The 17,305-nt window shown below is 41.0% G+C and overlaps 1 protein-coding gene across 2 annotated transcripts; it reads right to left on the bottom strand.

Annotated features, from left to right (window-relative positions):
• Positions 1 to 192: 192 nt before the first annotated feature.
• GABRD (gamma-aminobutyric acid type A receptor delta subunit) lies at positions 193 to 17,150 on the bottom strand. 2 transcript variants are annotated; one of them, XM_018553091.1, is made up of 9 exons: positions 16,849 to 17,150; positions 15,401 to 15,516; positions 11,929 to 11,996; positions 9,207 to 9,427; positions 7,493 to 7,575; positions 6,846 to 6,983; positions 2,701 to 2,856; positions 1,995 to 2,200; positions 193 to 513 (listed from the first exon to the last, which is right to left on the bottom strand). In XM_018553091.1, the coding sequence occupies exons 1-9, from the start codon at positions 16,911 to 16,913 to the stop codon at positions 217 to 219; spliced, it is 1,350 nt and encodes a 449-aa protein (XP_018408593.1). In that variant the 5' UTR covers positions 16,914 to 17,150; the 3' UTR covers positions 193 to 216. The 2 variants fall into 2 exon arrangements, with proteins under 2 accessions (XP_018408593.1, XP_018408594.1); XM_018553092.1 differs by lacking the exons at positions 11,929 to 11,996; positions 16,849 to 17,150 and having other exon boundaries at positions 15,401 to 15,510.
• Positions 17,151 to 17,305: the final 155 nt, after the last annotated feature.

The following is a 17,305-nucleotide window of genomic DNA, read 5'->3' as shown; positions in this document are numbered from 1 at the left end:
ATTTCTGCATCTTCAAGGACACAGGATCGTAGGACAATATGTAACACATATCCAAATAGAGTTAGTAACTAAACATGCTAAAAAAATAACTTTTAGAACTGGTATTAAACACTGTAGTTCAATTCCCTTACTTTTTCCTGTAAGTAACATACATATTTTAGTTGGTGAATATATTGATTGATACATATACTGTAGATCACAAGGAAACAACTACTCTTACTTTGTGTAGACTACCCAGTAAATAAGGTTCACTGCTGCAAAGGCGGCAGGGAAAACTGCCCTTGCATAAACATCAATGCTATCAGCATCTATAGGCTTCAGTAGAGTCCTCAGTCGGCCACCTCTTTGGCCAGGTTTCAGCTCCTTAGAATGCAGTTTGCTTGCCATTCCTGTATGTCTGGGTCCACTTATTAGCCCTGGAATGTTAGTGTATTGCTCCACCAAGTTAAGATTTGCTCCCAGTAATGACAAGGTGAGCAGGACTATGGCGTGATTGCCGTCCTTCATTGACACCTAAAATGACACAAAGAATTATTAACCAAAACTTATATTTATTGAAAATGCATTTAAAATACAGTTAAACTCTTTTTTTTTTTTAAATTAGTTTTGCACAAGAGGAAATGATTTGAACCTCTGCCATGTGTTTATTGCTACTCCTGTTTCCATTAAGGTGATTCTTGTTCTGTTAACAGAACGTCTTGAGAAATCCAAAATGTTATGTGTCACTCACTGGAAAAGAAGATGAGGAGAAATCATCATACGGGGATACCTGTTTTCTTGACAACTGTCAATTATGGGTTTTCCCCTTCATTGGAAAGATTTTTTCTCACTGCCTGCCATATCTCCTGGACAGGAAGCGAGGGCAAATCTCCTCAGTGACAACATAGGCTGGCATAATAATTGGATAGATCTTTAATCCTTTCTGACTTCAAGTTTGGTTGCAGACCCAAAGTCAGTGATAAGAGAATATTACAGACGGTAAGGCACATTACTTGGCCAAGATGCCACATGTTACACATAAGTATTTATTTCCTTTGCTGCTCAGCTCCATCTAGTGGCCATAATGCAGTATTTTCTGAATGGTACATTCAACCCAAAAAGAAAATATACTAAGAACGTTTATTTTTGCCTCCATTTGCACAGAACGATGTTCACAGAGATTCACATGGCGATTGGCTCTGCAAATAGTTTATAAATAGACTCTTTGCAGTTTTGACAGTAACAAGAGGAGGACCAAATCTTTCAATGGAGACAAATGTTCCACTGACAACTGAGATGGGACTTTTCCTTAGTTTAGGTAGATTTCTTCTAATTTTCTGTTGCGTCTGTAGGGTATAAAATAAAGAGAAATCTCCCCAGCAGGACAGAGACAAAAATAAATTAACGAGTTTTAACCCTTCACCACATGTTACAGTATGTTTCAAATACTGCTTTATGCAATGGCAAGCCTCTTAGGACCTCAACCTATCTGAACATTATGACCACTTGCACAACACAGTACAGAGGATGTTTTCCCAATCTTTTAAAATGTAGGAAGGCTATAGGTTTCCTAAGCCCTGTCTCTGCGCTGAACTAAAACTAACTGGGGAAGCCTCAGAAAAGCAGTGAAGGGGGAGAGAGGCTCCGGGGATGGGTCTAAGAACAAGCCGACTCAGAGGTTTGGGTCAGTATAACTTTTTTTCCCCTGCCTTCATTTGAGTACAGACCACCCACCCACTGGCTTTGTGCATCTCAGTATTTGGGGTTTCTTTGTGCATTGCTGTGTTTTTGCACTGCAGTGTGAGGGATCTGTGCACTGCTGTTTTTTAGTTTTACTTAGCATCCTGCACCTGCAGGTGGCACTATACCCAGTAGGTGATAATCTAAAGCAGAGCCGTGTCCTCCATTGAAAGCAGAGAAAATGACTTTACGGTGAGTACAAAAAATCCTATTTTTCATGTTTTGTAACACTGTTCTAAATTCTGTATGTATTGCTTATCTTAAACATTTCTAACCTTCTTTTCCTGCTTGGCACACACTGTCTTCTCCTTCCTCATGTAGTCTGCATTATAGTGAGCAAATGCATACTCCACCAAGGCAGCAAACACAAAGACATAGCATATCAGGAAGTAGACATCCAGAGCTTTGATGGTAGAGGCTCTGGGCAGAGAAGATCGTGCAGAATCCATCAGAGTGGTCATTGTGAGTACAGTGGTGATACCTTGACAAATAAAAACATTTGGTTGCGTTTATGTGGGTTTTATACATAAAGATTGTAAAAAGCAAAGTTCATTTTTAAAGGACAACTTTTCTTTTAGTCGGTGATCCAGGCAAATCATGTCAGAACTTCTGTTCTGCATCCTTGGTCAATGAAAGGCAATAGTTTTAGATATCCCAAACAAAATGAAAGACGATGGCTAATACACTAACTGCATAGGTGATTGTCTCACTGTTCTGTCTTGCACAATGGAATCTTATATAACAGAGTAACTCTTTCAGGAAATTTGACTTGCAATCAGTTTAGTGATGTTTAGTGAATGCCAGGAGGTAGGCAATCTCATACCTTCATGCCTTTGCCCATGGGAGTCATGCCTGTGGCTGTCAGTCTTGCAATGCCTCATGGGGCTTGTAGTTCCACAACAACTGGACTGCTGACGTTGCCTACCCCCCGCCTATGTTATTCACACTGTTAATGTAATTTCTGTAGCTATTAGCAATTACCTAAAGAAACTCTAGCAGGAACTGCCGACTGACTGATCCAAAAAGAGACCCATGACATGGTCACCAGTAAAATGGATGGAACATAGGACTGTATGATGTACATCCCTCTGTTCCTCTTCAGCTGGAAGTGAAGTGTCAGTCGGGGAAACTGACCCGCTGAAAAATATAACAGTGAACATTTCCCTTTGCTGTGTAATTAACTTCATCCCAAGAAAAGCAGATCTTTGACAAAACATTTTGTTACAAATAGCAGGCATGGTAGGGTATGAGAAAATATACATATCTATAATTTAACCCTTATCAGATAGATGATAAAAAATTGTTCAATCACCATATCAGTCTAACAAAACTATTAGTTGTTTAAACTCTTTTCACTGATGAAGGTAAAAGAAAGTCTGAGTAGCAATGGCCACTTCTTAAATACTAGACCACACAGGGACTCATATACACACCAGTGATGTGCCGTGCCTTTTGGGCTGGCTGGGGCATCCCCCAGCCCTCTGAAGCTCCGCTCCATCCCGCTGAAGCTCTGCCCGTCCCACCGAAGCTCTGCCCCCACCCCCAGCTCGGTAACTAAGCTGTGTGGGGAGGAGGAAGGGAGGAGCCTGTCCCTCAGTTGCTCGTCATTGGTGAGTCACTGCTGAGGCATCGAGATCGATCGCCTCAGTGGATTTTTTTTCTTTTTTTTTATTGGACAGCTTGGCACTTTGCCATTGGTCCAAGCCATCCACAGAGCTCAGGCCTCTAACACAGAGTAGTGGCTGTGATAGCTTTTGCCTCACCAAGTTAGGTTACACAAGCAGTGGGGAAGCCCGCTGCTGTGTAACCTAACTACCTGTCAAAAGCCGGATGCAGCGCTACCTGTAATTATATGGCAGCGCTCCGACCATGACAGGTTATGCGGCGGGGAGGATTTCCCTGCTGTATAACCTGTAACAAGCTGCTCTGAATGGAGAAAAAGCTGTCAGCTTCAGACTTGAAGCCGACTCCTTTTTTCTTCATATTACTAGGTGTGGCTCTGCCTCCCCTGACCGCACGTCCCTGATACGCACGCACGCACAACACACACAGACACACACACACACACAAAGGCTGAACTTGATGGACATGTGTCTTTTTTCAACCTCAAATACTATTTAACTATGTAACCCTGAATATCAGTGTAACACTAAACATGATCTAAAAGGTGAATTTAGCCCTTAATTCAGGTATGTCTGTTGAAAATCAAAGATGAATGATGTTCAAGTGAAGTGAGGATGGGACATTTGGGGTTTAGAAGACAGAGCCTTTGGAGGTTCTGCTGTATGTTAGGCTATCCTTAATAACAAAAATGTTTGCAGACTATAAAAACTGTATCAATTCAAAGTATTTGTTGTCCTCTTTGTTTCCTTCCATGAGGAACCCTGCTGTTCTAATGAAGGAGAGACTGCTGATCTGCTGAATAATAAACAGCGTGGGATATTGATTGCAGAGAACTGATGTATACAGTTATAGGAGATGTCTGACAAGAGAAATTAGATACACGTCTTGCAGAACTCACTCTTGAAAGAAAGCCACCTCTGTGCAGAAAATCTCAGCATCTGTTTCCAGGAGCAATGTGCTGGCTGCGTTTTGTGGCTATTATACCTGAATATGCTGCTATTATGTTATGCGTAGGAAATGCTTTCTGATAAATATACACCCACACACAAAAAACGGCTCCATAAATAAATAAAACAAATGATTTTATAGTAAATTTAAATAGTACTAAATCTAAAGTCCAGTCACTTTACCTTTAATCTGCATTATTATTGATCTGCTTCTTTCCCTCTTTCTTAGAATTATAGATCACATTTCTTAAAGCAGAACTCCAGGGAAATCATATCCTAACCCTTGCAGGGGGGCTACTGCCTTACTGCAAGGGTTAAAGTGTTACCCTCTGTTTTTTTGCATAGATCTACTGCTAGCAAGCAGTAGATCTATGCAAAAACAAACGCTCCCGTCCGAAAAATCTCGGGCGGCCGCAAAGGATCTTGGGGCGGGCGCAGTTCAGATTTTCGGCCGGGAGACTAGGAGAGACACAAGGTAAGTCTATGGACAGCGTGCACCCGCATGCAGACACCGTGGGACAGGAAGTGCTAGCAACCACAGAGCAGTCAGCGCTGGATTGGAGACCCGCAGAAGCGCTGGAGAGAAGGCTGAAAAGGACAGGAAAGAAGAAGAAGATCGGACTGAGAGACATTATTTAAGGTAAGCGCTTACATTAACATTGGGGGGAGGGAAACACATATCCTTTAATGTCACCAAGTTCTTGTTTTTTTCTAGGGAGCTAAAGTAACAAAGCTTACTCACCTAAACCACAATCCTGGCTTGCTCTTAGACCAGTCCCTTCAGGCTCGCTCCCCCTCCACTACAGCGGTCTAAGCTCCAGTTAGTCATCACTAACTATAGGGTCTATTCACAAAAGGGTGAAGAGTTTGGAGAAGGCAGGAGAAGTGAACAATCTAGGCCAAAATAGCTGATTTGGAACACTACTCCAATTCAGCTCACTTTTCAGTTTAGTTATGTTGTCCTAGATTGTTCACTTCTCCTGCCTTCTCCAAACGCTTCACCCTTTAGTGAATAGACCCCTGTACAGTGTCCAGGGACCTGAGGACACCGAGGGACATATTATTGTTGGAGTGTAGGAGAAGACAGGCTGGAAGGAGCGGTGTAGGAGCCAGTTGGGATCTCGGTTCGTGTGAGTATAACCTTTTTTTTAGCTCCATAGACAAAATGAGCACTGAAACCATGCAATGCGGGAGTAGGCCCACTGCTAGGGTTAATATTTGACTTGCCCGAAGTTCTGTTTTAAATTGGCCATACAGGGATTGAATTTTGGCCGGCTTCGTGCTCAACAAATGTCAATTTCTCAGTTGAATTTTGGCGCAGGAATCGGGTGGAAGGAGCTACGAGTCCCAGCTGTCAGAATACAATAGCTGAAAGGAGAGATTTCTCCATCCATACTGTTTAGTCACATAAGGGTAGCTTGTCATATAAGGGTATGCTCTGGTCCTCTCTGTGAACTGCAGACCGCTACAGACCACGGTTCTCAGGCCAAGGGAGCATTGGACCTGGGTTTTCAGAAACTTAGGTTTACTGTTTGCCCATTTCTGAAATAAGGACACTTGTAGCCACAGGGATTTAGTGAGTGGGGTAACCCATACTTTCTGAGATGAGTAAGAGGGACACCTTGTATTTAGGCAATGAACACAGATCTTCCAGGCCCCCGTTATATGGACCATTTATATGTCAAAAATGATTGGTTAAATACAGAATAGTTTTTTTCTCACCATTATTTTTTCTTTATACTGGCTTTCGAAATACCAAACAAGATAATTAAGAGATAAGATGAAGGTTTTAATGCAGAATAACACTTTTGGTAGTTAAATAGATCCTTTATCTAGCTATATCTGTGCATCAGACCAAAAAGAGGGACAACTGAGAGGACAGAGGGATTTGGTTCCTCGAAAAGAGGGACAAGTGGGAGGTACAGTAGCCATATGAATGCCAACATAAAAATTAAGGACATTCAGCAGGTATAATGTGTCTCCTGACTGAGTTTAAAGTGTGCCTGTGCTTTGCCTGTGCTGGGAAAGCCATTAGTTCACTACAATAACTGCCTCCTGCTGCTAATACTTACCTTTCATTCATTTCCCTCTTCTCCATTCACCCGCAGGCGAGTTTGAGTGGTGAGGGGAGTGGGGTTACAGTGTGCAATTAAGTGAGCCTGTTGCCCAGGTTCACTTTAAATACACATTTCTATGTGATCTCTAATCTTGACATGAGAATAACGCCATCTGATAGCTAACTGGTATATTTCATTGTCACAGATACTATGATATCTGACATCTAATCTTCAATACATTTGGGAAATACTTAGATTCATGCTGACAATAGACCATTTTTATTTTCTTTCCTTTTACTTGCAGGGAACGCAAACAAACAAGCTTTCAGGGAACGCAAAAAAGAAAGTAAAACAGTTGCTGGTACTGGAGTGCTTAAACCAAAGTCTAATTGCCTGCTATGGGTGACAGCTTGTTGAGTGCCACCATTGATCTTTGCACATTTTTTTTTTAATGAGTTCATTTTTTTTTTTTTATACGTTTACAGCATTATATCCTTACCTGATTTGAAGTTCATCACCTCTTTTGTGAATTTATAGTCTGTAATAGTGAATTGTGCTAGCTCAAGTTTATCCAGGCCATGAATCTGCTCCTGGGTGTCCGACCAGTGGTAGAGAATGTCTTCTGCTGAGTAACCGTCTGTTTTAGAGTAACATTAGTATATTACATGGTGCCATATTCAATTGTAGTGAACATATATTCACCATTTTCTATCACAGTGACGCACAATGCTGTGAAGTGACTTCAGGTAAAAGAGTGCCACTTCCTCTCTGTCACGCAGACAAATCTAATGAATTTGACTGTCATTTAAACTATCATTTATGCACTACATCACGCTGAAACACACCTATGTACAAGCTGATTTTAACAGTGCTTTGCTGCAAAGTTTAATGTCCACAGTTATTGTTTTTTAATATTATTATTTCTACTTTCATTATTATTATAGTTACTACTAATGGTTTTGTTTTTATATATAATAAAATATTTCCGTGGTTGTCTGTGTGCTATAACTTCGATCTTTAGGGCTCATTTAAATGGGCCTACCCGTCCGTGCATGCCCGCAAAAAGGCCCGCAGCACTAAGAAGTTCCTTCTGTCAATCCCAACCCAACATCATTACTGTGTCCTTATGAAACCTCTGTCACTTACAGCTCTCCAGGTCCAGCAAGCACTCCTGCTCATCCATCGGATACTTTGTTAAGTCCATGTCACAGGAGATAGTTGATGTTATTCTGTAAATCATAAAGGTCTTCACTTTAGCAATGTTCTCTATGTTCATATAAAAGTACAAGTGGGTTTCATGTAGAGCATGTCACTACAAAAAATAAATAAATTATAGTGGGTAGAAATAAAAAAGCAATCATGTTACCAGTTAAGAAAGTGTTATGAATTACCAGTCTCCCAGGGGCATTATTATGTCTCCTACTCATTGGACTACAATCTCAATACAAATGAGCTAACTAAATGTGAGATTGTAGTCCATCACAGGAGCAAGCTTGGAGTGGGGGCCACTTTACAACCCTCAAATAAGGCACAGTTTGAATGTATTTTTAAGGTTTAACGCCTGAGTTTAGTGTCACTATAAACTAAAGAAAGCAGCTTTGGGTTAAGAGTACTATCCAAGCACCTCTTTGAACACCCGAAAGTACCTTTGTAACCTTCCAGGACCTCAGTAATCTCAACTAGCTTAACAAAGACCAGTCTAATGAAGCTAAAACTTCATTAGACTGGTAACAGGGTGGACTGATGACATCACAGCCATTACCAGGCTTACCAAAGGGAAGATTTACTGAAATGCGTTCCTAGTTATGGAAACCTGGTGTGTACTACGGTAGGCTGAGACTGTTGACAGACACTATCAGGGCAGGGGGTGAAGACTCAGGAGAGATAGGTGTATTCTGAATGTTGCAGTCGCTGTTTCTCAGCCAGCTCACCTCTCGTGTTGGTGGCCATGTGCAACAGAATGGCGATCCAGTCCGTAAAAAGGATGCTACACTATGATGGTGCACTCTGCTGTCCTTTCTTGTTTTGTAATGTGAGAACACTCTACTCTAATGCAGAGCTGCAAGGCTGGTTGGAAGCTGTCTAATGATGGACTATTGATACTAACATATTGTATCTCCCTGGAAGTCTGGAATTGATTACTGGGATTTAATCTATTATTTTGTTTAGTTACATTGTAACCAGTTGTGCCAAACAGAGTTTACTGCTGATAAAAAGTTAAAGTGTTCGTTAAAGGGTTCTTAAACCCAACTCAGGAACTCCATGATCATATAGCAAGAATTATCTACAGTATTGTATGGTTTTTCATGTTGCTATCACTATCATCTACTCCTCTAGGAATAGATTTATTGTATACCCCAAGCTGACTTCCAATTCTTTGGTGGCTCAATGCACTCGCATGGTCCCTATAGAGCCACCATAATGTATGTGTTTCTCCCTGTGAAATGTCAAGCCCCTCTGTGCGCAGTGTGAAGAATTGAAATCTGCCCACATGAGTACGAGTGATAGGCAAGGAAGGACCAGCATAAACTCTAATTGTATTGTTACTGTACTGTTGTCCTTTATATTAAAAAGTGCTGCACAAACTGTTGGAGCTATATAAATCTTGTATGGTAAATGTATCTATTGCAAATTGAGTGGGTTAAAAGTAATTATATTTTATAGTATATTAAGCAAATTCTAGCTGTTAGCTTTGTTTATTTCCAAGGGTTTAATAATACTATAAGATTTTTGTAAACCAAGTGCACAGAACAGATACAGTTTATCACCTTTTATCCCTAGGAAGTCACATTGCTTGGCCATTTTAAAAAATATATAATAACAGTGTTTTCAGTAGCGGTTGTTAAAGACTGCTGCTTACCTGCTGCTGTATAGGATGACACCATCTGGCTGGAGTCGGATAAGCTTGTTTTCCACTGTCACGTCATGAAACCAGGCGGACTTGGCATTCACAATAAATGTATCTGGAAGCCAAAGTTTCTCAACAAATCTACTGTCAAAGCCAAGAGTCTTGTTGGTATGGTTGTAAGAAAGCCTTTCATCCCTCCAGCTCTGACGCAGGAACACTGTCATTGTGTATTCCTAAACAATAACAAGACTGAATGCTGGTTTCACAATGAAGTCAACGGAATATTAACATCAGACAACAGCGTCATTCTTATTCAGGCTAAGGCCACTTTCTAAACAAATTGCAAAACAATATTGAAAATATTGAAAGGTGAAAGCGATCTTAAATAATAAAAATAATATGGCAGCCTTCTGGCCTATCCTATTTATTACACCTGTTTAAAGTAGAACTACAAAAAGATACACTGATAGCCATGACTTCCTTTTTGATAACCTCCAAAGTGAGAGAAATCCCTGGTTATTATTATTATACAGGATTTATATAGCGCCAACAGTTTGCGCAGCGCTTACTGTTGATTGGTTATCAGCAGGGTCACCAGAACTAGTGTCCCCACTGTAATATTTCCCATCTATTTCTGTTCTAGTGACAACTCAAAATTTGGGATTTTTGTTTACTTTCACTTTCAGTGATAACGTTCACCAGAACAAATAGGGCAGGTGAATCTCCCTAACGGGGACACAGACAGCAATACAAACCTGAAAGGTGTTTTAATCCCTCTCCACTCTATCCAAAACTAAAGGTTTTGGCTTAAGTTGCACTTCAGGCACAGTAAAAACCTTTAGCCTTGATGAAGGGGAAGATTGTGTGGCCCCCAAAACAAGTTGTCTGCTTTTCTACTGTGAACCAATTATATCATTCAAAACTTTGGACTTTTGGACATTTGTTTGGCACTCTCAATAGACTGTATATACCATGAGAGATGAAGGCTAGGTTTCTGAAAATTGGGGCTTCCTGGAAAGGCATGGATGTGAGTGTAAGTTCAACACAATAGCTTCTTCCTCTTGCACCACCATTGCCCACCTGTTGCATTTTTATGGAAATGGTCTTTAAAGAGCAACTGAAACAATAAAGGATTTCTGTATTTTGCCTGCGGTCCGCGAGCCTGGCAAGGAGATCTCCCCCAGCTCCAGCATGGCTGAAAAGCTAATCCCCTTGTCATTTGGTTAGCAAAACAGCTATTCTTTCTTCACAAGGCTAAACATTTTGGATCTGTATGTATCCAGAGCCTCCACTAGGGTGGCACAATAGGACCTTTTTGTACAACTTTTCCAGCAGTGCGTCTACTTAGTTGGGACTTGTAGTAGCAAGTGGGACCCCTGATTGTGATAAGCTTATCTCCAGGTAAACTCACTTACTCAGATCTTGACAAAAACCAGTCTAGTCCTAAGATGTTGTTTATACATTTATTGTTATATATTTAAAGTATGAAGGTAGCAAGAGTCTTCTTTCAAGCGGACAGTAGCTGGATGGATGCTCAGACTTTCAATGTATACTTGCTTCTTCCTTGCACCAGATTTGCGACTGCAGCAAAACCTAGGAGGTTCCAGGGTAACACCATTGTCCCCAGCTCTATTGTCTCATAGCAGGAACAGCTTGGCTAAGGTCCTTAAAGAAATTCAGTAACTTTTCCTTTAGTCATGAAGTAGTGAACCATCAGAGCTTGGGCTCCCACCCAGGATACCAGACTCAAATCAGAACTTCAAGACTAAAAAGACCCTTCTGGAAGGCTTCTCATCACATCCATCTGTTTCTTATCCAACCCCCTAGTGAATCTTCCATATAATCTGACTTTTTCAAAACAGCAAAACAAATACAATCTAAAGCAGGCTACTGGGGAACACATCTCTACACAAAGAATACACTATAGTTTATGGTAAAAAGCATGTCTGTCACACACTACCAAAAATGATAAAATCCTTACAGGGTTGATTTGCGCTTTATTAAGAAAGAGGGAATGAAGCTTGACAATTGTTTATTTTTTCATTGTTTCAAAGCAAGAAAATAATGTTATGAAAGGGCCATAGGCAGTAACACAAGCAGTGAGATTCCGAGACTGATTGATTCCGAGACAATGCCAAAACGATGCTTCCGCCTGTCTGGCATTTTCAGAATTAAAAACTGTCGCAGTTTGGGGAGCAAGGGAGACTGATGACTTTTCTTTAAAAAGGAGATGCACAATGGATCTCCTGAGATTAGGTCCTTAAGGGTTAAATCATGAAATACAAGAGTGTATATAATGAATGTATTTTTTTTTTTAGATGAAAGGAGCACATTGAATAAATAAAAAGAAGCACATCCTTTATGGGTTTAGGTTGATTCATACACCTCCTGTTTTTAATTGTTAAGTTGTATAGAGAAGGCATCTATGCTGGTCCCTAAAACATATGTCCCATTATGTGACTGCTCCTTACAGGCTATGCAAAGGGGTGGGCTGCAGACACCCCTTTTCAGGAGTAAAATAAAAAGTCAGACCAGGTTTTCCAACATCTCCCATTACTTCCCCATACAAACTTTGACTTGCTGTGTCTGGTAATGACCCTTAGCCTTTAAATCTTCTCCTAATTGGGCTGTGTTTGGACTCATATGTCCTCACTCCAGGAAACCTGTAGGAAGTAATGAAAGCACAGGCTAGTCAACTCCATCAGTGTGCACAAGCCTTAATAGTTCACATTACCATGTTTACTTCAGATATATGGTCAATGCTGGTGACTTCGATATCTACTGCAACAATCACAGGGGGCCCTGAAAAGTTAATCAAGACATAAGTTAATGTAACATGTTGTACAAAGAGTAGTTAGATTTAGGTTACACTGACAGCTATATAAGTGCAAGGAACAAAGAAAGGGGGTCATTTATTCTCATCAATGTATGAACTTGGGTGTAAAACATATTTGTGAACAGTAATCGAAGACAGAGCTTGCGTTTTACATATAAAGTTACTAAATGAACACAGGGCTAGACAAATCCCAAGAGCCAAGTGGTCAATGTGCCTTATAAATAACATCTGGTGCCTTGAGGTTTTCTCTAGTTGGCAATGGAGCTGGTACTTAAAGGAGAACTATGAGATGAGTGATTTCCACTCACCTCATAGTTCTAGCCGACCTGTGACAATAAGACTGTCACAGGTCGACTCAGTAGATCGGGAGGTGAGCGAACACATACCGGGTTCGCTCACCTATCGATCCTGTCACGGCTCTCTGCCGTGACAGGGGGAGGGGCTTGATTCCCCGCTCCGATCTGCCAGCGCTGACTGGCGGATCGGACGGGGGAGGGGGCGGGTATAGCTGGCTCTGCCTCTAGATAGGCAGAGCCAGCTGTCACTCACGCAGCTGGGCGGATCTCGACGTCGATGTCGGGATCCGCTCCGGCGTCTCAGTATACCGTGAGCTGTAGCTCGTGGTATACTAAGCTTAGGGTAACGGGAGGACGCTGGTTTGTGTCCTCCCGTTACCCTAAGGAGAACTATGGGGAAAACACTGACCCCATAGTTCTCCTTTAAAATAAATCCTGCTGGCTCCTGGACAGGACAAACTAGCTACTGAATATACATTTGTCCACACCTGAGTGAACATATTTTATGGACATGTGAAATATTTCAGGTTTGTGCAGATGCTAACAACTTGATCCACACATTGTCATTACTGGTGGCAAAAGTATGAGGACACCGGACCATCATACCTACTGTATGGCCAAAAGTATGTGAACACCCCTACAAATGATTGAGTTCCAGAGAAGGGTACTGTTAACCCCTATGACGGTATGTTTCCCTTTGGAAAAACATGCAGAATTATGCAGACTTTAGGTCTAAAAATCACTTAAAACACTGAAATATGATATATTTTCCAAAAGCAGAGAACCTGTAGAATAAAATTTTGAGAGTCCAGCGGAGGGCAACCAAACTAATTAGGGGAATGGAGGACCAGAGCTATGAGACGAGGCTTCTGACCTTAAACATGTTTACGCTGGAATTAAGGAGATTAAGGGGGGATATGATTTTCATGTACAAGATGTTCAATGGTGACAGCAACATTGGCAACAAACTGTTTGAGATTAACTCCATTACAAAGACTAGAGGCCACCACCTAAAGTTGGTCGAGAAAAAAAAACCTTTTAAAAAGGCTTTAAACGTACCTGTGTCTTTGCCACATGCTCCCGTCCGTACATCTGAAGAGTCTCAGGCGGCCGCAAAGGATCTTGGGGCGGGCGCATGCACAGTTCAGATGTTTGGCCGGGAGACGAGGAGAGACACAAGGTAAGGCTATGGAGCAGCGCGCACCCGCACAGACACCTGGGACAGCAGAGAAGAGGACAGAGGAGTCAGCGCTGGATCGGAGACCCACATCAGCACTGGAGGGACAGCTGAAAAGCACGGTAAAAAAGAAGATGATCAGATTAAGAGGCATCATTTAAATTGACATTAAACCCTCAGATTTGTTTACATAAAACAATACTGCAATGTGTGCCTTACTGTAATACATGGTTGTTTCCCTTCTCTTTGCTGCTCTTCCTTTTAATTCTGTATCTGTTCTCATGCTGGGCAGAACTTCTGTTTTGCAGCAGACTGCCTTGTCTCTGGAATGGCTACATGGTGTCTGTGTGTATGTTTGCAACCTGAGCCAGCACTACAGGAAGAGGCACTCAGCTGAAAAGGAGCTGAGTGCATGAGAAGACATGAGGATTTAAAAGGAAGAGCAGCAAAGAAGAGCAGCAAAGAGAAGGGAAACTACCATGGATTACAGTAAGGCACACATTACAGTATTGGTTTATGTTAAAAAATCTGAGGGTTTAATGTCACTTTAAGGTAAGTCCCTACTGCAGGATTGGGAAGGGGGGGGGGGAAAGTTTTAACTTTAAACAGTATCTTCTGTCATAAAAGCCTTCTTTTTTTTTTTTACCTTACTTCCATTTTAAAAACCTTTACGTCTCACCAGTTTAGAGTTTACCATAAAAAATGGCTATAGAAGTATTCCTGTCACTATGGTGTGTGCAGTTGTACCAAATATGTGTGATATGAATGCTGTTTACCTACAAGTTCTTTCATTTTTTTTTTTTTACTTTTTAGTTTATTTAATCATGTTAATGTTTTTATTTTTTTCTCTTGATTGCTATCACAAGGGCCCTAAACAGTAATAGTACATTTTACGTGGCTGATCCTCTTTATGGAGACATCAGGGGGTCTGTTTTACAGTAGTCATTCTGTTAACATTCCTAACCACCCATTGCCAGAGTCTGATGGGCGTGAAAGTGCCCAAAGCAGAGCACTTGTGGGTTCGCAGAAAGCAGGAGGATAGGTAACGTTCCAGAATGTTTTCTGTGTTAACCCTTGGCATTACTGGTGATACGATGTAAAAATGGTTACCCTGCTCAGGGTTAACCATCTTTACATAAAATTCTGACCTTTGGTTTCCAATAGGGGTTAATGCTGAGGAGCTTTATGCTAAAGCATACAAAGACATTATAGACAATTTTGCTCCTCCAACTTTGTGGCAACAGTTAGGGGAAGGTTATTTTCTGTTCCACCATGACTACCCCCTTGTGCACAAAGCCAACTTTATAAAGACATGGTTTGATGGGTTTGATTGCCTGCCCTGACCTCAACCCAAGTGAACACCTTTGGGATACATTTGAATGTCTATTGCAAACCAGGTCTTATTGTCCAACATCAGTACTTGACCTCACAGATGCTTTTTTGGCTGAATAGGCACAAATCCCCACAGACACACTCCAAAATCTTGTGGAAGCCTTCCCAGCGGAGTGGAGGATATCATAACAACAAAAGGGGGACCAACCCCCTATTAATGCCATACATATGGAATGGGATGGTCAGGTGCCCATAAACTTTTGATAAATAGTGTACTCCAAGAACAGTGCAAGCATCATGTTTAAAACTGTCAGTAAAAAGAACTGTCTATGCTGCCCATAGCAATCCATCAATTCTTCCCTTTTGATTTATAACCTGCCTTAGAAAACTTATTTTTCTCTGACCTTTTCAGCATAGTTGCCAGCATTCTTGGAAAAAAATGAGGACATTTTCCTATGACTTGACTGTCACAGTTATATGGACTAATGATTGTTCACAAGTGGGGAGCATCAATCAACATTCTCCAGTACAAGTATATGTATATAAATAATTTAAAGTGCAGTACCTCCAATCCCAGGCCTGAAATTCCTTGCATATCCTTGCATCAGTCCATCTAAGTCTGGCACCCATGATATCTCTATATTAGACCCAATATATTGCCCAATGTCTTCAGCAACACTGCTAAAGTAAAAATAAAAAGCTGCTAATAGGTCATGTACTTAATTTTAATCTATAGCCATTGATTTTTAATATAAATACATGTAAAATGTATACACCATATATATATATATATATATATGGACAGACAGATGTGCTTCATGCACACACAGGCTTTGCTTCCTGCTTTACAGTGCTATACACAATAGTTTTGCTTTTCTGTTCTTCTTATAATGCAAGTCTATTACTCGGCTAAATTATTCAAAACAATGCACCCCCCGTGTGGTCTATATCTTCTTGCTTCATCTGACTCTTTTGGACAATCTACAAATATCTACAGTCAACACAGTAAGTAAACCATGGGAGACAAAGTATGTAAAAATTTAAAATTTATTTTAAAAAACTACTTTAACATGAAGCTGTGTTTGCCCATTCAGAGCAAAACAATGGATTTTGTAATGCCCTTCTCCCCAGCTGTGTATACTTACTTTTCCTTTGTTCCCCCACCACTCTGTTCATTGGCCAGAAGCAAGGAAAGACAGCACGGTGTAATCTCTACATTGCTCCATTTGAACCTTACACAGGGATGAGGGCTCTCCTTGCCTTATGGTACGGTGCTAGGCCAATTACAAAGAACCAACTCTATCACACGTAGTGGTCACATGTTCCTCCATACCCAGAGGTACTGGTTTTCATTAAAGCCTGCTTGCACAGTAGTACACTGTCGCCTTGCCTTTGCTCCCTCACAGCTCTGTTTAGCTGCCAGGAGCAAAAACAAAATAAAAAAATACTTATTAACTAAGTCAGTGTTCCCTAACCTTTTTTTAGTCATGGCACACTTTAAAAGAATGAAAAATCCCAGTCTATAATGCCATAGATTTTAAAAGGGTCCCCACACAAAAGGGGGACACATTAGAGTCCCCCTTTTATATCGGCCCACTTTCATATAAGGGCCCCCTCCTTTTACATCAGAAGCCTCCCTTTAAATCATAGTCCCCATTTATATGATAACCCCCTTTCATATCAGAGTCCCCCTCTTTTATTACATCAGAGTTTCCCCTTCACATCAGAATACCACCATCACAAAATTTTGAGGCACCTGTAAAGAAGTCAGAAGGCACTCCGGTGTGCCATGGCACCCTGGTTGAGAAAGACTGCTATACAACATAAAAGTATTTCTGTTTAATTTCCCCATCCATGCCCCCCCCCCAAAAAAATTTTAATTTCCCCACCTATGCCCCCCCCCCAAAAAAAATAAAAATAAATAAATAGCAATGGTAGTCCCAATTTCTTTGCATAATAAGTGCACCAATAACATTTTAGAAAAATATATAATTATCTTCAATTGTACATTACCTGTGGCATGTTATCTGTTGAAAAATCGTGGCAGCATAGAACAGGGTGCAGGTGAAATATCCCATGTCCAAATCACCCAATACAAAGACACAGAATAGAGCAGAAATCTATCCCAGTGCTACGGATTCTGTTATAAGAGGTCTGTGCTGAGTTAGCTGCCAGTACTCATCGCTGGATGCCAATGAAGATCAGTGCCCAGTAGATGAACAGCTCAAACCACAGGTTGCAGGACCATCATATCCGTGCTCTCTGCTGTGTTGACTCATCCGGTCTATACACATGTAATTAAGTTTTGTGCTGTGGCCAATAAATCTAATTCTGTTACAGATAATTGTATTTTAACACAGATTTATTCAAGAATTCAAAGAGCTGCGTACAGTCCACTAACCCACAGAAACCAACAAACAATTTATATTTTATAGTATTATCTCCAGCATGATTGCCAAGTGTCCCTCTT

The sequence above is a fragment of the Nanorana parkeri genome, unplaced genomic scaffold (assembly GCF_000935625.1).
Source record: "Nanorana parkeri isolate BGI_ZX_2015 unplaced genomic scaffold, ASM93562v1 scaffold109, whole genome shotgun sequence".
NCBI classification, from domain to species: domain Eukaryota; kingdom Metazoa; phylum Chordata; class Amphibia; order Anura; family Dicroglossidae; genus Nanorana; species Nanorana parkeri.
This window is presented reverse-complemented; position numbering and strand designations above follow the sequence as displayed.